The sequence below is a fragment of the Falco biarmicus genome, chromosome 6, assembly GCF_023638135.1.
Source record: "Falco biarmicus isolate bFalBia1 chromosome 6, bFalBia1.pri, whole genome shotgun sequence".
In the NCBI taxonomy this organism is placed as follows: Eukaryota; Metazoa; Chordata; class Aves; order Falconiformes; family Falconidae; genus Falco; species Falco biarmicus.
This window is the reverse complement of record NC_079293.1, coordinates 43456564-43481576: the sequence shown is the minus strand read 5'-3', so window position 1 is coordinate 43481576 and position 25013 is coordinate 43456564. Positions and strand designations below refer to the sequence as shown.

The 25013-nt window shown below is 39.2% G+C and overlaps 1 protein-coding gene across 2 annotated transcripts in view; it reads right to left on the bottom strand.

Moving 5' to 3' along the window:
- Window positions 1-25013, bottom strand: part of GRM1 (glutamate metabotropic receptor 1) — a 195708-nt gene that overhangs the window by 146759 nt on the left and 23936 nt on the right. For both annotated transcript variants that reach the window (XM_056344584.1, XM_056344585.1), the window contains exon 2: window positions 10948-11197. In XM_056344584.1, the coding sequence (XP_056200559.1) occupies window positions 10948-11197 (250 nt within the window). The remainder of the gene's footprint in view (window positions 1-10947; window positions 11198-25013) is intronic.

The window sequence follows — 25013 nt, the reverse complement described above, 5'->3', positions numbered from 1 at the left end:
TCTTTTTAAAACAGAAAAAAAAAAAATCCCCTCTTCTGCTTGGTGTTTGGTCTTTCCTTTACATTCTTTCCTAAGTAATTTTTGTTTGGTTTTAAAATACTATTACTGTTTGCATGAGTTGCAGTGCTGGCCAGCAAAACCAGTTATGAGCCAAGGTCCTCCCTTTGTGTATTGCATTGCACATCCTTAAAAGATTTTCCCTTCCCCAAAGCATTTGTAGTCTGCAAAACCTTAAAAACGTGCATTTAGTTAGAAAGACACATGAGGACAAACATGATGGTACGTCTAACATAAATGATGAAAATGAATCCAGGTAGACTCCTGTTCCCTCTTCCATTAGGAAGACTTGATTCAATTAAAAGCCAGCAAATGTAAATCACACAGAATATATCCTTTTATATTCAGACTAATGTGTGGAACTGACAGACGCTGCTGAGGTTTTGTTGAAGTAAATAGCTTAGGAAGCTTTAAACAAGAATCAGACATTAACAAACAAGCACAACATCTGTAATTTCCACACCAAGGATGAAAATTACAAGGAATGTCAATCATCTGGCTTGAAACTAATCAGCCAGTCAGCATATCAGAAAATATGTTTCTTCACAGAGAAGAAAAAATATTGAAGTAAAAGATCTTAATTTGAAACACAAGCACTGGATGTTCAGCACTGACAGAAACACAAATCCTACAACACGTGGACATTTTTCTGTTTTAACAGGTAAGCACTTTGTATCAGAAAGTTATTCTCATTTCACATTCACTTCAACAGCACTGTTTTCCAAAGGATTATTCATGCTTCACAGCACCATGAAAACAGAATTCAGCCCTTGGTATTTTGCTGGAAAGCTTCAGTATCAACAGAAGCGTTCTTGTATTGAATCCTGATGGGCTAGCAGCCCACCACTTTCTCCGGTCTGGAGTCATGATTCTGCTTCCATTCAATTTGTGCAATTTATAGAGACTCAGCTTGTTTCATGTTTCTTAACACATCTCAATTTGGGTCAGAAAAAAAGTAATAATTGCCTGAAACCAAAGCTATCACTCACCATCTCTCTCTCTCTCTTTTTTTTTTTTTTTTTTTTTTTTACATACAGACTCTTGTAAATCATTCTCTCCCACTTCCCCATTCTACTTGCCCTCTTCCTACAATCTATGTTTTTCTTTCTCACATTTTAGTACCACCTCTTCTCCTTTCTTAGCCTTTTACCTTTGCTGCTTCTTAATTCTGCCTGCATCTCTTTACAACTGCAACTCTTACCCTGCTGGAGCAGCAGGTTGTACAATTACTTAAGTTTTCCCATCTAAGAAGTTTTCCCACTAATATAATGGTAAACAGAAAAAAAGAAATCAGTTATACTTGGACAACAGAGCTCTCAAGAGACATTATTGCACTCTATCATCCTCTATTTCTATTCTCATGCTTACTAGAGAGACGGTGGCAGGTTTCTTGTGAAGACTTTAAACTCTCCATTCCCATTCTGGGTTCATTTGACATACATTGTAATCACACTGCTGAGAAAAATTCATTTGAAATGCATGCAGGTTAACACATCTAATTTTGTACTCTAGGTGTTCCGCTGTAAATTAGTCTGGGCACTGACCATAGCAGTGGTACTACAGTGTCTGGTTTGTTTGCTTACACCAGGTTACCTCTTGTGAGTCTTCACATATACTTAGTTTGCAGCTCTGAAAATGATCAACTGCTAGCCTTAGAAGCTGGAACACCTGCCCAGTTTTTCACTTTATATCATTGCCAGTCGTCAGAATTTAGTTTTCAGGTTCAAGTCAATTACCCTTACAGTACTTGAGGTCTGTAAATGCAATAGTGGTTAATATGGTAACAAATGCTTCATACTGTATTTTTTAATGGCAATAGTGATGCAAATTCCCATTAAGAACAGATGAAAACAATAAAAGGGCCAGTCTTACATAACTGCATAGCTACTTTTGAGGTGAGGGGGGTCTTCTTTTTCTTGACTGTTATCGCACATCCACACACAAAAAAAAGAGGATATATCATTCCTGAATTTTTATGTTTATTTAATAATGGCTTTGAGTGAGACTTGCAAAAAAGGGTGTAAATCTGCCTAACATAATAGGAGCAACCAGATAAGGCAGAAAAGTTCCCTATTCCTCAAGTTTCTCTGTAATACGAGTAGGATTTTCAAGAGCATGTTTTACTTATCTCCATTTCTGATTCAGAAAATGCTAAAATTCCTCCTGACTTCACAGAAATGAAATTATGTAAACAGTGAGGCATTTTTACTACAAAAATTAAAAGCTGCATAATGGTAGCAGGTGCTGAAGAGCTCAATATATTGATTGGCAAGAAAGTCTTGAGACTGAGGTAAACAGGGACAGGAAGACCAAGAAAGGATGGTTGGAGATGCGGGAAACAAAATGGTGCATGCAAAGAACAACTAAAGAATGCAAATAATATATAACAACAAGGAGGCAGGTAAAATCGAATATTCTGAGATGTATTAGAAGAACAGTAGAGAAAATTTGGATATTTCTTATTAGAAATAACAACTTACAATGATTCAACCTCCTGTGAGAAATCAGCAGAACCCGTAACAGGAGTCACATTCAGGTTGTCATTTCTGCATACAGAAGTGCTTAAATTTGACCTGTTATGCAGCTTTCCTAATCTTCATGTTAACATGGAAGAGCTGATAGTCAGTCTCTTCTTAGCAATGCCTTCTTTGGACTGAAACCAAAGAATTCAGTCTTACTCTGTAAAGCAGAAAAAAATAATACATTCTATTTCTACTATACTAAACAGCAGAAGTGTATTTTTCTTTTTAATTCTGATTTGCATTGCATCCTTCCAGTCTTTGATGAAAAGAGGGACAGGAGGAAAAAATTTAAACTTTTTCCCCACAGAATGAATAAATATAGCCAAATCACCAGCATGGAAAATAACTGTATGAGCCCTAGGTACCAAAGCTTACCCACAAATAGCTCATAGTGAATAATGCATATGGTTTAAAGTCAGTTAAAATAAGTGCCAGGTCACTTATCAGGCAGCAATGAATTTGCAGGGCTTTGATACAAAATTCTTTTTTTGACTCTCCCTCTCTGAGGTACAAGTAACTGAAATAAGATGCAGACATTTAATGCCTGAAGTGAAATGTGGGCAAGAGCTGGCCAGTTCTGCAATCTTTCAGTCCTGCATCAAAACAGACTAATGGCGCTGAAGAGGCAATAGTGACATGAAAAAGCCAGCTTTGACTTTGTGAGATGAGTTCTTGACATCATGTCAGGACCTAAAGCACTACTATCCCTCAGAAATGGAAAGGATTTGCCTTGGCTGAAAATTTCAGCAGAAAACAACAGACTAAGGATCTAACACCATGGGCCATTTGCTTTGATTCCAGTTTAATTTCAGCTTCAGAAACATTATGCATTTGGCTGTCAGATTACAACCTTTGCATGACCTAAAACTTCTACACTGTATGTTCATACAGATGCTTCAGGGCTAGCCTCCCTTCATATGAATTCAGCTCCTCAGACTGCTAAATATTGGGCACATACTCCAGCCTTGGAAAAGTACCAGAGGTTCTGCAGCAAAGCCATTATGTTGAAGGCATTTATGAAAGGAAAGGGAAAAACTACTGAAAATCAGATAGTATATGGTCTTTCCCCACAAGACTGTACCCTGCTCTTTATTTTACCTTCTCTGGTCAATGAGCCAAAAGCTTAAACAAGCAGTAAATTTCTGCACTGAAAATGCAGCCAGATGATTATGCACAGAAGCTCTAAAGCTCTTCAGTCACTGCTTTCCGGCATTCAGTAGAAAGTTGTTTAAATTACAACCTAAATTATTTTTTCCTTGATGTGCTTGTCCCTGTCAAAACGTGTTGTTTGTATGAACACAGCTCAGGTAATTCTGATTACCTTCAGTCAATAACTTGCCCCTAATGGCAAATTTTCTAGTGATCCAAGGACTGGAACTGTTAACAGTCTATATATATGTCTATACTGGAGCAGGAAAAACAAATTTTATACTAAGACTTGGCAGGAAACATGAAAATAATTATCCTTTAGTAATAAAAAAATGAACAAGTATTTCAGGGAAGGTTCACCCTTCATTCTGTTTTTCTTGAAAAAAAACCACAGGTGATTCATTTGCTGTTTAGAATTAAGAAGTTAAACCTGAAGAAAAACATTGAGCTTTATAATTTGAGGGAGGGGTTAGCTCATGGTATTACTTGAACTGTATTAAATTACATTTCTATTTGAGCACTGAAAAGCACTAGAAGTAAACTGCAGGAATTCCCAAGTTGACAGTATTAGGGTTTATTTTAACTGTTGTCAGTAGAAACATAAACTGCTTTGTTTCCTAACCATTGATAAAAAATCCCAGCCTCACACAGACATGCCTGAAAAAGTCTGGCCGTAAGTAAATTATACAAAGACCCTTAAAGTAGTACCATTCAATATGATCCATTCACATAAAAGCACAGTATATCCTTCCAGTGAGCAGCAGCCATCCAGCTACTGGTTGCTACAGAGGCATGATAAAACCTATACCCCCTAATAAATAAACCATCAACAACACATAACACCATGTTATTCGTAATTCATTGGTTCTAACGTCCATATTAATTCACAGCCAACAAGCAGACATTGAAATTGGCAATGGATCCTATTACCAACCTTGATAATGTTCAGGAAATAGGCTGATGTTGCCAGGTGGGACTATCTTCATTGACAAGATTTTGCTTAACTGCCATATTCAGTTAGACTTCGAAAGTATTCTAACATTGATCATGAATGATTTCAGCATTTCATGGAATCTACCTGAATTTTAATCCAGGAATTTGAATCCAAACCTAGCTAAACCTCTGATTACATCTAAATACCTATTTAAATACAGAATCTTCCACTAACTTGGAGTGTCAACAGCAACAGACTCATTAGTAACAGTCATTCTGAGCATCTTTGGCTGTGGAGGTACCAGACAGATAAGTCTTCTTCCTGCTGTAAACAGCATGAAAGGTAAACTTTTTTTCTGCTTAAATTACTATCTTCCTATTTGTCAGCATGCCACTTGTGTTGTCATCTTTACTTTAGGCTTTTGAACCACTATGAGTTTTATCAGTCAGACTACCCTCCCAAAACAACCAGCACATCATATACTAGTGGTTTGGGTTCTATCGTATCCATTTGGCAATGCTGGATTACCACCAGTTCTCTTAACACCACATTTCCATTCATAGTAAACTGTAGTAACATAGCAAGTAACACTATCATGAGCAACACTGTGTGATATCTACTATTTTTGCCAAATTTACAAAGCCTAAACCTATGCTAGATAATCTAGGCTAGCACAAGACAGGGTTTTTTTCCCCACTGACAGCATAGCTTTGGCTCTTACTGATTTCTTTGTAATCTGTTACGTACTTAAAAATAGCTAATCATATTTTCTGGAAATGGAGTTAAACACATTGGCCCTGCAAAGCACTTCAGCTCCTTTGGGAGAATGTGGACATTTCTCATTGATTTTTCATAAACATGGGGCAGCCCCTGTGTAAATAAAGACACTGTGCACTGGAGAAAGCATCTTTCTTTCAGCTAGTCTAACTTAAAAAAATAGCAACATCCTTTGATGGTCATCTTTTTTATAAAAAACATCCCAATATAACAGCAGAATATTCTCAGTCAATTTGTAGGTTATGTATGAGCCACTGGCACCAGGGACTTGTCTGGGAGGAAAAGGCACACAGTCTCTTTAGCCAGATATAGAAGGCAGCATTTGTGATACTCTGTGTTATTGATATTTGTCATGTCAGAACTGAATGTAAAAGAAAGAGAAATACCTGTCATCATACTGTTGTCAGTGCAACTTATGTCATCTCTGGTAGGTTAGCCTTGGTCAGCAGCCAAATGCCCACCCAGCTGCTTACCAGCTACCCCCACCCAACAAGAGAGAGGTACAAAGTAGAATGAAAAATCTCATGGGTCAAAACAAAGACAGAGAGATTGCTTAACAGTTACCATGACAGGCAGAAGAGACTCAACTTGGGGTAAAATAATTCAATATATTGCCAATTAAAATAGATTTGGATAGTGAGAAACAGAGATACAAATTAAAACACCACTTTTTTCCAGAGGTCTACTTCCTTGGAAATTTACAAGGTCATCCCTGAAGAGATATCTTGCCTTCATGCCTGACAGAGGCCACCTCCAGAGGTTTTGGATTATTGCCTTTCCAATTTCTTTGTCTATTCCCTGATCCCTAGCAAGTTACCCCAGCTTCTGAGTTTCCTCATGTTTTAATTCCTGACTGTCAGCCTCAGTATCCCAGCATCCGAGCAACAAGGCAGCCATCCATTTTGCCTGGCTGGCAGACACAATCTTTCTGCATATCTCAAAGTTCCCTCAGGGACCAGGTGATTTCTGCCTCACTATAAAGTGACTTCTGTCATCTCCTTCTCCTGTTTCTTTGATGAAGGACCAGCTTCCTGATCAGACTCTTCCTCCTCCCTTATTAATCCATGTTATGAACCTGTCAATTTCTCCTTCCAGTTTTTCTTTATGAGTACTGGGTTGATGTAGATAGGGTTTGGGTCCCTGTCTTAACCACCGTGTCCACAGATGCAGAGGCCCTCCTTTGCTCTGATGGAGCTGAACAGGGCTCAGTGTCCCAGTCACAGTGCTAGGAACTGATGGGTCTCATGCAGGTAGGCAAGGCACTCTTCTGTCAAGTCGTGCACCAAAATTTGATGGGATTACATGCTTGTTCACGTATAAAATCCCAGGCTTTGGAGGATGATAACTGCCCTAAGCACCTACCCAAATCCTCCCACACACCCTGCCACCCAGGGATTGACTGCGTCAGGGCACATGTCTTAGACACTCACTGGCAAGTTGTTTACTCTTTACACCTGGATGAAATCTGGTTCCACATATCCAACAATGTCAGATAATGGGACCAAACAACTTACACTGACAGTGCCTTCTCAATATTTTTGAAGGTGTGAAGTTAAATGCCAAACCCACAAATATTGTCTTGTGAAGGGAGGGCAGTCAGGAAAAATTTTGTCACACTATGCATCCTGAAAACTCTGTCACCCTGCATTAAAAGGGTTTTATTAAAGAAGAACTGACTTGCCCTCTGTCATGCGCTGAGTTCACAGCAAAGAACCCAACCATATCTTCACTGCCAAGTGTCCAAACTTTCAGGAGAATTCACCCTACCAACTCTTAAAATTTATAGTTCTACAATAGCCTATAGAGCAATATTAATGGAGATCATAAAACATTGGGAAGCCTACGGAAGTAAAACAGTACATAGCCTATTACCAAGTGTTATATTGAAAAATGGCATCTGCACTAATACTTCCTTCCTAGTTTACACAAACCATTGTGTGTAGGAGTTTGAGAGATCATCAAATTGCAAAACAGCATTTTCATTTCCAACTATTTATCTAACATGTCTGTTCTCCAATGATCTCAGAGTAACTCTTAATATTGGGGATTTCATTTGTATCTTTTATTTGCTTTGCATTACCCACACAGATGCTAGAAAGTCAGTTACATGCCTTGCCTTGATGCATCATCCCAGGGGATATATAGGAGATTCATCCACCTTGCCAGATTCTCACAAAACCTAATTGATGCTTATTAAGTAACGTAAAACCTGGTGGCCTGCATATACATGATTAGACACATGATGTTGAGCATCTTTCTACATAATCTCTTCACATTAAAACTAATTTCTGCTAAAAGAGCTATAACCTCAATTGCCGCAAGAGTACAGTTTATTTTATTACCATAACTTTTGCCTTTGGTTATTCCAGTACTATTCCAATCACTGGTTTTATACAAAGCCATGATCAGTTTTTGCCTTCTCCTTTCGCTTTGATTATCAGCCACTTTTTAAAGCTTTATCATCTTTAATTTCATAGTTTAATACATTTTACCACTAAACTCTCCACTACATTTGGACACTGATCAATTTCAGAACATCTGCAGTTCTCCCTCAGGTTGTAACCTCTTCTCCCATCCTGTCTTAATCCCAGCTTCCCTCCAGATTCAGAAATAGGAATTCCCTTTCTTTTTGCTAATACAACAGACTCCCACCTCCAGTAGCAAAGGGGACTGAACTTCTAGTTTGATCTCCAGTCTGAATTTGGGAACACTTGCTTAGATAAAGCACAAATAGTGTCTTAACTCCATGCCTGAGAAGAGTCAGCACATCCCGGAAAAGTCCCCAGTGTCCGATGACCCAGTTCTGGCTCAATGTGACCCCCTATAATTCCCAGATTAAGCTGAAGTCAAATAGAGTTCCCAGCACTCTTTCCGATACCTTGAATTTAGTTAAGCTAAGCCTTTCCTGTCTCCTTTGATCAATAGAAATATTGAAGATGCAGCAGGAGGATGCTATTTAGCCAGGTGTCCCTTTGTAAAGGCTTCCTCTTTACAATGAGTCAGAGCAGAGTATGGGGTTGATACAGTTTGGCTGATAATAAATTTGTGGGTAAATTAAAGGCTTTGTTTAGCTCATAATTGCAAAAAAAGTCTTGATTTCACATTTACTTCCACTTTCCGTCAATTAAAAGAATGTTCTTAAAAGGCTTTGGGGTTTTTGTTTAGGTGGGTACTTGAATAAAAAAGAATAAACAGCATGTCAGAGCAATGTTAATATGCGCCTTGGTTCCTGTTTGTATATAGATGACCAAATTCATCGCACTGCAGTTCCTCTGCAACTTATTTACTCACAAGTTTGCTAGATTTGCCATTTTTTAAAATCACTTAATTAGGACAATTCAAAGAAAACCTCTTTTCTTTTAGTTCTGTAAGCACATATGAAAGATGTGCAAGCCCTATGATACTTTTTATTTCAACCAGCTGTTGGACACAATCCAGACTATGCAAAACAATAGCCAGCCTGGTTTATGATTGGAACAGCCCACCTAGCCCTAAAAAAGGAGCCTCCCATACTCTTATCAGCATAAAAGAAGGGTATGTGAAAACCTACCTGAAAAATGCATTGTGATTTCCAAAGAAATTCCATTATTAGCATTTAATAGGTGAGAATTTCTGACAAAAGGCTCAGAGCAATGCTGCTGGGCAGATTCTGAGACAAATAATTGAACTAAATAGAGCAGTATAATGCTTGATAAAGGCTTGTAGTCAAAATTATAAGCTGAAATGTTCCACACGTCCATTGAGTAGGGGATTAAGTAAATAGTTTAATAGGAAACTAAAGTTTGTACCAAAGTACCTCATTTTGGTGCTTAATGAAAGAGACTGATTTCCTTTGGCTCTCTGTTATGGACAGTGTCAAGAGGGAGCACCAAAATCAGGTGAACAATAAGATATCACTACAGAATGACAACAATACATGAAGACAGCGTTACCTAAAGCCGCAGGGCATTTACAAAAAGACCAGGGATGCTGTCACCCAGACTAATTTTATTATAGTTAGTTTCCTCTATTCGCTGATAAAACATACTTAAAACATGTCAGTACTGAAACATTCCATTATTCATTTCAAATTATGTGTATTGAATGATGCAGATGAAAAACGCATGCACAAATCTAGAATACCATTCTCAATACCACCTTGCTCTCTGTTTCATTTTAATGCTGATGGTTTTCAAAACGTGCTATATCTTATCTACACACACTTGTAGAGATACAGTCTCTGCTCCAAACAGACTGCAATGAAAGACTGCAACAAAAATAAACAATGAAAGGAGAACCATTGATTGCTTTCAGATGATTGCTTAGGCCAGATTAGCTGTCTGACTTAAAAAAATCATAATTCTGGGTTTTGAGGAGCAATATAGTCAAGGAAAGACCAATATTATAGCACAGGGCAAAAGGAGAGCATCTCAGTTAATGACAATGACAGATACAAAGACTTTAAGGAAAGAAAGGGACAAAAAGAAGTCTGAAAGATCAGAATGACAACAGAACAAAAAGCAACAGAAGCTAAATAGGTATGGAGACAACTGTCAAAAGCCTTAAAGGAACGGTGTTTAAACAATAAATAAGAAAGAAACAAAGAGTAACTAGAAGGATTAAGAAAGACATTATTAACCTAACAGACAAGACAGAAAATGTCAGTCCTTATCATTTGAACAAGATTCATTGAAATGGAAAATGAGACAAAGACATTGCAAAAATCAAGGTGAAAGTCAAAGAAGCCTCAAAATAAGAATTATCACAAAAATATAAATGTAGATAGACTACGTGTGATAGAACTAAAATTACTATATTTCAGTGAATATCTACAAAGAAAAACTCTAGAAGGAAAAAAGTAACCATTTTCTTTTTGATAAAGGTAGCCTTTGCCTGTCCAATACAAGCCTGCACTATTACTCTGGTTAATATAAAAACACACATACATACTGACTTGACCATAAGCAAGTTCAACACTTTAAAAAACAAACAAGTCTGTGTAATATCAGTGCCCTAGCTTTCAACAGCAAAGATCAGAACAAAGTATACAACTGAGAATTACAGGTTGTAATCATAAGACTGGAAAAAAGTTCCAGTAATCAAAACCACACAATAATTTGGGGTTTCAAATTATCAGGAGACATGTTTAGTGAAACACATGAAATGCTGTCTTGTGTCACACTTCCAGACACATTCTGAAACCAGAATTCTTCTCTCCCTATTTTGGTTCTAAAATCTGTGTATGAAACGCTCCCTTAAAGTGTGCAAAAGCACAAAAGCACTAATATCATGTATCCATATAAAAGAATTAGTAGTTAACAGCAAAAGTTACCACCACTAATTAAGCTGGCATACGTCGCCATATCACATTCCAGAGATCTGCTTTACCATCTTGCTATTTATTTTGATTCATTAGACAAGTAAATATGGTAATTACAGGTAGCCTGAGTTGCATGGCTCTGAAATGAAAGGACCTCCTGCAGGACGAGAGGGAAAGGACAGGCAGAGAAATGACACCCAGAGCCTTACCTTCCAATTAGCAGGAACTCCCCAAGCACTCCCAGGCGCCTCATGGCAATGAGGATCCCCCTCACTGTCATCCCCTCGCAGAAGCAAACCACCACTCTAGCCTTGGGTAACCTTTCTCGCAGCTTGCGGAGCAGGCGGTCAAAGCTCTTTTCCCCAGCGTTGCTGTAGATCTTGTCAGAGTGAGCAATGCAGAGACCCTCTTGGGCAGCCAGCTCTTTGAAGGCTTCCATTCCACTTTCTCCATAATTTCCTGTTAAAAAAAACCCAAACAAACAACTTATATTATATCATGCATTTATAAGTAAAGGGTCTGTGATGGGAAAGGATCGTTTTCCTAAAAAAAATAATAAAAAAAAAAAATCAACTAGTATTAGCAGAAAGAAGAGCAAAGGAGATCCACCAAAGTAAACAGAGTTCAGTGGAGCAACAGCAACAAGCTGCCTGTTTATCAGTAGGTCTTAACTGACCTGGAGACTGCAAGTTTCTTTTCTTACATTGATTTACCAGTGAATATTGAAGGCAAACAATGGATAAGTAGAGACGGGGACAGAAACAGCTCAGACAGTAAGAATAAAGTTTTATTAACATTTCTATGGAAAAAATCACAGTTGTCCTAATCATGGAATACGGTCACAAAAAGAGAAAAAAGGATTTTATTGCAAGCCATTCTGTCCCACATGTGGTCCACTCTCATAAAAGTGAATGAAAGATGGATGAAAATGTAAAACACATTGATCTGTTAGCATTTTGAAAGCCACTTGCACTAATAGGACTGACCTTCATGACACTTAAAATTTAGGCTTGATGTTTCTCTTCAAATAGGGGACTTGCTATCTGTAAGAACTTCAGAAATAACTCTTCCTAATCTAGAAATATTTGAACTTTTGTGGCCCAGACAATATCAAAGCTGATTCTCAAATTCTCTTCACATTTCTATTTATAAGTTTAGGAAGCCAAATAAACAGCTTTACAAAACTCAGACTGCCTTCATCTATGGAGACAGGTGAAATCTCAAGTTTTCTTTGAATATTTCATGCCTGCCATGAGCACAGGATTAATGATGAACATCAATCAGGCAAGAGGAGCAGATGGATTGCAAAAAAACATCTATTAACATCAACAAGAAATGGTTCAAAAAGAAAAGCATTCATTTTATGCTATCCACATCCATAATGATTACTTAATTTATTGAGGGAGTAGCATCAGATATGCTGAACACTTCTAGACCCAAACATTTCTAAGCAAGGGATGACTGAAGAGGTCCACCTTCCCCCTTTGTAGCTATAGTTTGAAATAGCAAATTGCAAAGAGGAACACTTCTGAATCAGCCTAACTTCCTCCACAAAAAAATCACAACTACTCAAAAGGTGTAGCCACCAGAGAGAAAATTCAGCAAGAGGCAGTTCAGGCATTCTTTATAAATCCAGTAGAAATAAGTGCATTTTCCAGAAGTGTGGATCATTTCCTGCAGATCAGACACATTATGCAGACACACTATGGCAGTCATAGTCATACTAGGACACAGCTAAACGTGCCAGATGTAGTGTCAAACAAAAAACACAAGTTCCCCAGCCTTTTACACTGAACTAGTTTCTCTCAAAATTGCAGCACAGCAGAATGGCCTCTTTTCCAGTCTGTGACTCAATGCCTGATACAGCAACCAGGTCAGTCTGCTTTTTTGTCTGAGCCAGGCATACTCCAGAGCAGCAACAGAGCAATGCCTTGGCCCTGCATGGCTGCGGGGAGGGGATAAGAGAGGAAGATCTGTGCCTAGTGGGAGCACACCAGCAAGCAGCCCCCAGCATGGGCTCAGAACTGCAGCCCCATCCCAAGACCCTGTACTTGGGTAAATGGAGTGGGTAAATTGTACCGTGTTTGTTTTAAGCTGAGAATGACACATGTGGAGATATTTCCATGTATTTATAGGCCATAACCTGCAGTCACCAAGGGATTTACCCCAGGACCTGAGGCTGGGCAGTTTGAGCTGTAGTGCTTTTATGACTTGGCTCAAGTCCCAGACTGAGGCAGGACAGCCTCATCACTGACTTGCCATTAGCAAGCACCTTATGCTTTGGAAGGAAATTAGGATATATTTCCCAACTTCATGTGGAACTTTGCACAACGCAGACTCATTTGAAACCAGTAGAATCATTCTTAAAGTCTTACCTAAGGTGAGCCAGGGGACTAAACTGAATCTTTTTAGATATTTAGGCAATGCATATTAGAAAACAAATGTAGTAAGTTTCCTACCTAGATATTAAGGTGGGGCAGCATTTTCTCATACATCAGTACAGCACTAACTCTGCTGTAATTCAAGTTAATGATTTCAAGAAATGAAAAATTAAATCCACTTGGAATGATTTTTCTCAGCTTTAATTTTGATGGAGTAACAATTATCTCAAACGTAGTCACATCTGTACTGACAGTACAACAGCCTACCAAAATACAAGCTATGAGGAAGTAAGACTGTTGTCTACAAATTCAGTAAGTGCGATAGCCTAGAAGGCAGAAAGCTAATGAATATCAAAAGCAACATCGACACAAGATGAAATAAGCAAAAGAGAAGGCAGAAACAATCTGAAGCTGAAAAGGAAAGATTTCTAACCCTTATATGAAAGCAGTGAAACAGCTTTCCAATAGCAGCACAAAAAAAGAAATATGATGTTAGACTGCAGCTTGCTCAGCTCGCAAGAGCATTATGTAATGTAGATGTCTGCAACAGCCAGAGATGAGACTTGATGACCCAGGAGGTCTTCTCAGAGTCCATTTGCCATGCTCCCAATGCAAGGCAGCACACTGCACACCTTCCCCCTTCAGGGGAAAGGATCAGGCAGAAAATGAACATGTGACAGCTGTTAGATACATTGTTCAATGTACCCAGCTACCAAGGTACGCACAATGTAAGGGCATATATAGAATAGAAAGCACTAATTAATTCTGTGCAACAGCCAAGAACACATCCATCTGTACCAGCTTGGTGTGTACATCCACTTTCAATCCACACATATGCAATAGCTGAGAGGGCAAAAGTGTAATGAAAAAAATCTGCATGAGATGGTAGGCAGTGAAAAGTTCCAACAGGGCCATGGGCTGAGGACCACTTTTCTTTAGAAAAAGCCATTGAAGAAAAGTTGCAATCTTATCTGCAACTGCCTTTTGCTACCAGGATCAACTGGGAAAAGCAAAAGTATTTGTTATTCTGAGGCTACAGACAACTGATTGTCATTCTGACCTGTACCCAAAATTACATGAGCCAGTAACATACTTTGAGCCCAACAATACCTTGCTAATTTAAAACAATTTTTTTTCTCTTCTTTTTAGCTCTGTTCAACTTGTACCCTAATCAGAGAGCCAGATGTTTTCCTTATATGCTTCTAGCACAGCCTGTACAGCAGCATAAAAGTAAATTCTAACCCTATCATGGCTCCAGTTTTACTAAGAGGATTTTCATGACACTTTTCTCTCAGTGCCAAAGACAGCTTTGCTTTGCCACTCTAAAAATCCTTGATAAGGCCTTCCTGAGAGGATCCACATATCTGAAGATGCTGGTGAGAGCTACATGTAGTGGGAATTATTCTCATTCATTGCATTCCATGTATTAAATATCTTTATAAAAACATTAACATCCTGTAGTAAAAATCAAAGATGTTCTCTTGATGAACAGAAGACAGACAAAAGAAGAAATTACTAAAAATTTAGCCTCACAAATTGTTCCTGTGAGTCAGCAAGTATTACATTTGTGCCACAGCTACACTGGAATTAACACTACTCGCTTGTACTAACACTTGAGCAGTGTGGGGAGCAGAACCCATGAGCTCCATCTAAAAGGTTTATGTTCTCCTTTTTATTGTAGCTTTTTGGCAAATTTATCCCCATTCTCTTTGTCAAGAGAATAATCTATTTTTCATTTATGAAATGGAGCAGAAATGTAGCCTCAGCAATGAGGTGCTTATGAGAATCCCGGAGACTGCCTTCTTAAGGGAAGCACAGATTAGCTGTGTGGGTCTTCCCAAGCCGTATGACGGAAAGTGGTGTGTTTTCAGGGGGCTTATAACAACAACAGTGTGTCCTGCATAAATCAATGTCCATTTTCATTCAAGGACAGGGATTATTTGTGGGGCAGCATAAGGAAATATGAATCGTTATTTGTGCTGCAGAGAACATCCCCTTGAAATATACGTGGGGGGAGGGGGTGTGTGTCATGCTGAAGAGGAAGACTAAGACTGTTCCCTCTCACTCTGCTTTTAGGCAATAGGAAATATCAACTCCTTGTTTAGGGACTCCTTCAGAGACACACCTACAAAAACAACAACAAAAACCCAGAGCAGAGGATCGTGCCTGGAAGAATGTTCCAACACACTTAAATAACAAAAGTCAGGGAGCAAGAGATACTTCACCTACCTAGGCCATGAGCAATACCCTCAGGTGAGGTCACCTATTCCTTGCCATTAGGGGCTCATTTGCTGCATTTATTCCTCTAAACAGCAGCAGTAACCACAATCTAGCTGAAAAGTGAACACGCAAAAAACACCGTATACCCTGCAAACACACAGTGCAGGAAGTGCACCAGCAAGAAAACCACAAAATCTACCTTCACTGCAGGGTACTACAGAAGCAAGTCATGTTGCAGGAAGGTCCTTCTTCTCACAAATAACAAATGAGAAACTTCCCTGTCTTCCTCTTTCCTCTCTCAACATCGTGATTTCTTTGTTCACCTCTCCCAGATACATTGCTGGAGGTATGAAGTTTGTTTCACTGTTCAGTATTGATTGACTATAAAACATCTAGTTTCCTCAGCTCATTAACTACTTTTTGGCAGAGAAAAAATAAGAGGAGAACAAGAGCACTGCATGACATAACAGCAAGGAATAACTATTCAAGAGCTTCTCTACTGCAAAACCAGATTATTTGGGATGAGCAGAGCAAGTACATGATTTGATTATTAAGGTACTTCCAGATATGTTGCAATAACTCATCTGTAAAAACTAGTGATAATTTTAAATATGACAGTAACTGTACAGTTGTCAAATGCAAGTCTGGGAAAACTGGAAGGTTTTGGACCACTGAACAGATAAAAAAATAAAAAAATTAAAAAAAATAAAATAAAAAAAGGCAAATAAAGAGTGCCAGTTTTCTCTCCTACAGCATCCTATGTTTCCCTATGCCACAAAAGGCAACTTTGAATAGGGTGAGTTAATAAGAAAATTATTCATTTATCTCATTTTAATACCTTTCTTATCAGTTGAACCATATTAAATAATCATATGCATACTCTTATTTCATTGCAAACTAAAATTAAGAACATCAAACATCAGATTTAATCTAGTATGTTAGTAACAGGTTGGGAGCACATACATAATCAGCTAATGTGTCTCAGATGACAAGCTGTCACTTTCTACACTGTAATACTTCAACCACTTACATCCCTTTGTCCATACCTTTGATTGAGAGAGTTAAAAATAAAAGACAAAGGCCACGTTTATTCCCTAAATGTAGCAGACCAACAAAAAACGAAAAGTTGTAGAAATGGATCTGCCCCTGTGTGTTATTTTTGTATATCCTGAACATAAATACTACACTCATAGAAAGCAGCTCTGGTGCCGCACAACTTCCAGGACCATTGAACTGACACCGTCCCTCCTCTGCCAGAATTCTCTGTCACTGTGGAAAGGGCAAAGATCAAACACTCCCATGTTTCCCCAGAATATCTTTTTCAAGACTAAAATCACAGTGATGTCAGGAGGGGCTGCATTTTACCACTTATCTGTTATTCCATATAGGATTTGTGTTTCCTTCCCTCTTCACTTAATGCTGACTTTACCACCTAAGGCCCTTTACCACACAGTTTCTTCTCAGAGTTCAGATAGCTTTCCTAACATAATTTTCTTTCTTCACTGAGTGTATCTCACTTCAGGTGTTTTTAAGGGGCAACTTCAAAGCAGGAGAGTTAGGCTATGAAAGCACTTCACAAACCTTAAAGAACTGGCCACTTTACTAGAAGAATACTGCATGGACATGGGCTCCAGTTCTGTTATCAGGCAGGACAAAACAGTGGAGAAAATACCAAAAGAAAAAACTTCACTAAACCTAAAATCCCAGTCTAACTGCAAAGCTTAAATGGAAAACTTTACATCTTACTTAATTCTAAGTAGTTTGCAGATAAATAAGGGGGGAAATGCTTTACAAAGAATGTTAAAGTAGCTATTTTAATTTCTCTAAGTACAGTGGTTTTAAAGAAGAGAGGAACAAGTCCTAGCAACGTTAACCACTAAGGACAGTTTAATATAGGTTGAATGTCACAGATACTCACTACAGGTACTCCTCTCCTAAAGACCAGCTGGACTGTCCACTGCTCTCGATTGCTCAGAGCAGGTCCAGCCACCCAGCTCCTCAGTTCTAAAGTTGCATTTAACCTGCTATGACTTGTAGGGATCACAGATCTTACCACCACCAGCTTGCCTCCCAGGCCAGCTCATGGCTCGGTGGAAGTCAGCATTTCCCTTGCATTTCTCTTGACATTACTGGACAGACTGCATTGGGTGGAGGTCTCACTGTCCTTTAATTGCAGAGAAACTCATTAGAAATTGAAATAGCACTGTAAACACTATGTCTTCTTCCAAACTACCTTAGCAAAGTTTTCTGTGTTTACCAGAGATTTCCAAGCAACTGCACTCTAGCCTTACAAAAGCCAGAAGGATGCATTAATGAACTGAGTCATCTTTGGTATATTACAGACCTCCGCCATCTGTGCTTACAGCCTATTTTCTCCAGAAGTTAAGGCCCCTCTAGAAATGCAGAAAGTGAGCTGGTGAGACCAGACTAGCCTTTTCATTTTCTGAGGTCAAGTAAAACTGCATACAAAGGCAAAAATAGAAACAGAAGATGAAAGAGTGAGTTTAGATAATTGTTACAGCCATTAAACAATACAATGCTCCTACCATAATCCAGCTTTTCAAAGAACCATAGAATGCTAGGGGTTGGAAGGAGACCTTAAAGACCATCTAGTTTCAACCCCCTGCCATGGGCAGGAACACCTTCCACTAGACCAGGTCGCTCAAAGCCCCATCCAGCCTGGCCTTGAGCACTTCCAGGGATGGGGCATCCACAGCTTCTCTGGGCAACCTGTTCCAGTGCCTCACCACCCTCACAGTAGAGAATTTCTTACTAATAGCCAATCTAAATCTACCCTCTTTCAGTTTAAAGCCATGGGCCCTTGTCCTATCACCACATGCCCTTGTGAAAAGTTCCTCTCCAGCTCTTTTCCAAAGAAATGAAACTGTATTTCAAATAAGAAAATCCACATGATTTTATTAAATGTTAGATTACTTTTTGCCATTAACTACAAAGTATAGGCATTTTGCCAACAGCTCACCATAGCGATGTATTGTCTCAGTGAAGAAGACCCAAATGAAAATAAAACTGCTACTGACTGAAGTGGTTATATTTAAGTCTTCATCCTGAATGAGGCAGGTGCATCATCTTGAACAACTAATTGATATTCTTGTCAGAAATACAAGCACAGGTGAAGTCAGTCCTGAAGTAATGAGAGTATTAGTGCTAAATGACACTTTCCTAATAAAAGAAATGCTAAAATGTGGTCTTATGTCAACTTTTTTTCTAAATGTATTCAAAGAGTACATCCAGTGCTTATTTATTATATGTCTAACAAAGAGCTTTAGAATTCTATATGCTAAAGAAACTATTTCAGCTCCAACCCTAGCTGATATACAGTACTTGTTAACAAATTTACTTGCTGAACTTAGTCTTTCTGTTCATTACTTATCAGTATGGAGTTTCATTACTTATCAGTATGGAGTTTCTAGTTCTATTCATAATGGATTAAAAACAATCTAGTGATGCCTAACATCACTGTTAGTTAGTTCTGTTTATTGGTTGAACAAAAGGTCAGAGATTTTTTTTATGTTTCTTGATGAGGTTAGAGAAAGTAAAGAAGAATATGTTTTCAACACTCTTGTATGAATAATATTTTTTTTTTATGTTTGCTGTGCATGTTACTGTCAGTAAAATCATTTACAAAAACAGTTATAGAAAGAATACCCAGAAGGGACATCAAAGTAGAAGAACAATATTCTTTTTTTTTTCCTTCTAATATGAGCAGACATATGGGAATTAACTATATGCTCAGTTCTGCTCATGCTTTGGCAGTTATGCAATTAGATTAGCTTACATTTCAAGCACAAGACTGAGCAATCAAAAATCATGCACACAAGTACCCTACTACAAATGAAGGTTTGAACATAATGGAATGAATGGAAATTTAAGAACATATTTCTACAGGTTATCTGGTTTCTGAACCTGAGGGCAAAGAGCAATCAGTTTCTGACTTTTCCCTAAAATTCTGAGAATTAAAAATGGCTATTTTATTTTTGTGAACCAATATACTCACAAATCATATATTTGCATGGGCTGGGACTTAAGAGGGCCAAACATCATGAGATACTTCATAGTGTTATCAAGACCAGGAACGCTTCCTGATAACCTACATTATCAATGGCTTTAGGGGGTATCTGGAAAGTATGTTAGAAATTAGATTACTTTTTGAAGTGTATTTTCTACTTATTTTCTCATTAAGAGAAGTTAGTGTTTGGACCTATTCCCACTGAAGTCCTTGAATTCAGCAGCTAACTATAAAATGTTTATTAATTCTTAAGAGGGCAAAACAAATTATTGAATTTCATTCCTTACTGTCTGTTAACACACATTTTTGAAACAAATATCCAAAAAGCTACTGACCTGAACTATAACCCCAGAGCTAAATATTCATGGCCTTTAGGGCAATTTTGGCTTACATATGGTGTTTAGACACCAATACTTTTTATGTGAGCTACAGCTCTAGACGTGAATTATATCAGGTTTGGAATAACATCTAAGTAATAAATCTTAGTCTTCTGTCTAAAAAAACATACCTAATCATAGCTTATCCGTCACCAGTGAATCTGTTCATCTAAATGGAATAAACTGCTGGGTTTTGTTGCAAATTAGAAGATAGACTTTTTGATGTATGCTTTATCAAATCCCTGGATATTTTAAATCTTATTATTCAGAAGAAAATTACATGATTTCAGAAAGAATTGTGTTTTCATTTATGTTTAAGAAAGACAGTCGCTGCTTTACCTTATGTGTCTATTAAAGATTCTGATAAAAATAAATGTAATTTCCTAATGTTATCTGAACTGCCTACCCTCACTTACAGCCTACTTTTGATTTTTACTATTATGACCAATCATCTGTAATCAATTATGTCATCACAGCTGGAAGAAACACAGAATAACATATTAAACAATTCTGCCTCTTGGACTGATACAAGAAAGAAAGAAAGCCAGAAAGGTATAGATGTTGAGTCTGAAAGCTAGAGATAAGAAGCAAACACACATTTTTAACAATTTAAGAACAGGGCCTAGAAAAAGAGAACTGGAATGCATAAGCAAAAATAAAATGTATCTAAACAAAAGTCTTTCATTTTTACACAATCAACATTTTCAAAAAATTGAATTTAACTTTATAAGTATTTTTTCAGTAACACCCCCCACTCCAAAAAACCATTTAGACAAAATATTTCCTATCGCCCCTAAACTGAAGTCTCAGTTCTGCACACACTGTCACAGATGGTGGCTTGAATACTCATAGTGATGCTTTAAAGACTTAGAGCAGAAAAGTTAAACAGCACAAGTGTTTGTAGGATTTGAGACTGACAGGAATAAATTCAAAACAAAACAAACAAAAAAATCAAATCCTAATTTTGGATGGTTCATGCTGACATTCCCAATTGAGTTCATAACCTCAAGGATTAACATGATATAAATGCTTGAATTACACAGTGTTAAAAGGCGTATGTGATGCTGATTGGTGAAAAGTTTGAAATACCTTTCCTCACAGGCTATCATAGTATCTGCAGATGAAAAGGTGGCTTAATGCTGAGAATCCAGGCAGAGCTAGTACAGGAAATGAGTGTAAAAACTGGATTAGCACAAGCAGAGAGCAAATTATTAGGTTACTTTGCATAGCTCGTACTGAGGTAATGTAATAAAAGAGTGAACTTTAGAAGGGCAGACTTGTGAGATAGATAAATATTGCCTAAATGCAAGTAGGACAAAGTGATAAGCCCAAAAACTTAAGATATTGGAGAGCACTTAAAAACACTGCTTGTGAATTAAAAGCAAAATGAAGAATTCATTTTCTCTTCTCTGAATTGCCATGAAGCTACAGAAGCACAGGCTGGGACTGAGCATAGGTATTGAGTTAGCCAAGCCCCAAAACAACAAAACTGTCACAGCTGTTCCAAAACTATTTCACAAAACAGATAACAGCCGTTATCTGCCCCCATGAGTCAGGAGCAACCGACTCCATCCACCAGCGCGTTGCACGCCAGCCGAGAAGGGCATTGGTCCTGTGTCCATACAGCTTTGCCGGGCTGCACCTCAGGGGTGATGCCTCAGGCAGCCCCCGTGTGTGTTCCCCCGCACCAGCACCCGCAGCCAGGAGCGCTCCCAGGCTCTCTGGGCCGAGCCAGGAAGGCCGGGGGGGCAAGAGGCCCTTTTATTTCTCTGGACATGGTTCCTCATGCACCGTGCCTCCTTGGGGAGATCTATGCAACACTGCTACCCAGACCTGTAAAACGGCTCGTTGGAGGGAGAAGAGAAGGACCCTTTGCTGGGTTAAGAAACAAGAAAAGACAATTCATGGAGAAAGACTAAAAGATTGGGGGTTTTTCCCCAGACATCACAGTTTTGTCACATCATGCTCACAGCTCTGTTGGCTTACAGATAGCTCCTGAGGAAAATGACATCTGGGTACTCACAAGTTGTGTGGTCATCCTGAAGGTCCCAGCAGTCTCCTGTCCCCAACTCTGAACCCGAGCATGTCATCCCAGCACGGCTTCAGCTGCTCAGTCCTCAAGAAACCCTGCTGGGGAGACGTGCTGGGGGAAGGGAACAGCCCTCAGCCAAAGGCCCAAGGAATAACCACAGCCCTCTGCAAGCGCCAGGGAAGACGGGCACAGCCATGCTTGCTCCCAACCACCTCATCTTCTTCCAAATTGGACCTGTGAGTGCCAAAACACTCAGAGAAACCGGGCACCAGTGAAAGGGGGCAAGCAGAGGGGGCGGCGGTGACAGGCCCTGCAGACTGGGCAGAGCGGGGCTGCAGGCCTCGCCAGGCAGGAGCTGGTGCCCCGGCAGCTGGGCTGCCCTCGCTCCCAGGGCTGGCGGCAGGGCCGGCGTCTCTGCCAGGCCCTGTCCGGTGTATTCACATGGGAACTCGGCGGAAAGGAGGGGAGAGGGAGAGCAGGGGGAGGTGGGGGACCCCAGATGGGGGGTGGGAAATGGGAGAAGAAGCTGAGGCAGTGCCTGTGATAAGCTCATCCACATACAGCAGCTACTGAGGGCAAGACAGCTATGCTTCTGCAGTTTGCTGCGTACAAGCTCTCCAGGAACATTATAATTAACTGCTGCCAAAGCAGGCTGTGAGATGGCAGACTGCGAGGCAGATTTGGGTGGCCTACCAGCCTCAGCTTTGGCACTTTGCTGGCAGCATAGAAGCAAGGTTTTCAGCCTCGACAGCAGCCAAAGGGCAGCATCAATGTGGCTGGCTCTGATCTCACAGCTGTGGGAGCCAGAAAAAATCCATCAGCAGCTGTGCAGAAGTGATCTTGGTGAAAACAGGGGCTCCTCAGCCAGCCTGTGCGGTTGCTACAGCACTGTGAGACAGAATAGCCCCCCATGCCAGGGCTTTTGATGAGGGTCTCCATCACGCGTTTAGAGAAGCAATGGTGCTTTTCAGGGTGTTCTAGATTTCTGCCTTGATTGAATCAATAAAAAACTACATGGATGCCTCTTGATCTTGTGACAGCGAGTGTGGTAGATCTGAACTGCACACTAAAATACTCCATGTATTGCTCTCCAGCAACATGTTCTACTTTTGACAGAGTATAGCAGTTCAAAAGATGTACTTCTACAACTGGGAGTGTTGGAAAATCAGTCCCTGAAGTCCTGACTGAGCACCATGGGGGTATGATCCAAAAGCACAAGACACTACAAATCCTGTTTTGGTATTGTATAACCTAACATCAATAACATGCCTCTGGTACAAAATAACATAATGTTCTGTGACAAGATGTAAGCAACACAGAGTGAGAAGATGCTGAATCCTTCAGACACGTTGAATGTTTTCAGGCCAGATATCGACTGCTTCTTGTATCTAATCCAAATACAATCAACCGAATTGGTGCTGATACCAAAACATGTGAGATCAAAAATAAACAAATTTTCAGTTTCTAATTACACCAGACAATTTAATTTCTTTCTTTCCCTCTCTCTCTTTCTTTTTTTTTCAGATGGGCTGAAAATTTCATTATTTCTTTTAATTAATTTAATTGCCGTTAATCTTCAGAAGAACAAATAGGTATTAAGCATAGGTGTTAAGCTGCCCAAGTGTTAAAAGGACAACATAAAACAGTGAGGCTATTTATGACACCAAGCTCTTAAAAGGTTCATAAAAGTGTTAAACAGCTGGGCAGGAGAAATGGGCTTTCTTAGAGAAAAAAAAAAACAGCAGTGCAGAAGTCGCTGCAAAGTCTGTATACCACATAAACTCTTTCTCTCTCCAGCAAAGCATTTCTGCACTTAAGTGAAACCTAGTAGTCCTTTTCACAAGTCCCACATAATCTCCATAGTAAGCAAGAGATTTAAGTTAGATTTTATGATTGTTAGTACATAATCATTATTTCACCAAGGGAACATAGAACACCTTGACGCTTCCATTCTGTTGTAGGAATAAATTAACAATTCTTCTTAAGACACAACTAAGAGATAAGCCGGTCACATACCACTTTGGATGGTACTGATATGTCCCTTTTATTAATTTTAAATGTTTTCTTTCTCAGCACTATTTTTCATGCAACTGAACAGTTTGCTTGTATGGTTTGCATGCACTTGCCTATCTGAGAAGTTGATCATGATGCAGTGATCCTAGAGGGTACCTTTAAGTAAATGACATTTGCCTTAGATTAAACAAGTGATACTTTTGTACATGACCATATACAGAAGCAAACGCACAGCTGCTTGGAAAAGGGAAGTTCAGGGCATCTGTGAGTCTGCACTACATGAAAGCAGAGATGCTCAGGGACTGGGCAAATCCCACTTACATGCTAAAGGAATTAGACAGTGCAGAAAGTGTTTAGCAGTTTCATTAACAGCAGGATTTCTGTTTCTAAAATGCTGCTATACTTTTCACCATCCATGTGTTCAATAAATAGTGAACAGTGGTTTTATTTAAAATATGGCCTGAATGCAATTTTTTTCTCTATCTCCTTTGAAAATATTAGAAGCCTCCGAAGGTAATATTGAAATTAGCTGCTGCTCATTTCCTTTGGTGCTGTCAGGATCCTGCTCAAGACTTCCTGGTTGCACAGACAAAACATTGATGGGAAGGGAGGGAGAAAAGACTGCTAGTGATAAATAAAATCATGTAAAGACTGTTGTCACAGATTTCAGCATACTTCCTTTATGGATTCAGTTCAAATCCCCTAGCTTGCTTACCCAGAGGAATAAGGAGATAAGAAGCTCCCTCATGTATGCAAAATGCACAGCTTCCATGAACAATGCAAAGTAAATCATTCCAAGCCGTTACTCCCCCAGATGGACAGAGAGTGAAAGGTGCTCACCAAGGACTGTCTGGCCCTGACTATTCTGCAAATGCAAAGGCCTCTCTTCCACTGTCACTGCAGCCCCACACATGGGAGGGTGGTTGTGGTTCTGGTGCATCTGGGAGGTTGAGTACAAATGCAGAAATCTGCTCTTGAAATGTCAGCCTGATGACAGGAATTACTGGTCCAACTGTGACCAAGCTCATTCCTGCAAAATCTTTAGCAACAAAGAACCTCAAAATCATAGACAAAATTTGTATGAACATATACAGCTTTTGGACATTTGCTAGATGGTTTGGTGGTTAGATGTTTTTTATGTGTATGAGATTTTGTGTCTGAGATTAATTTTATTCTTAAAAACATATCCCACATTGCTATGGCATTTTCAAAGGAACTACAATCT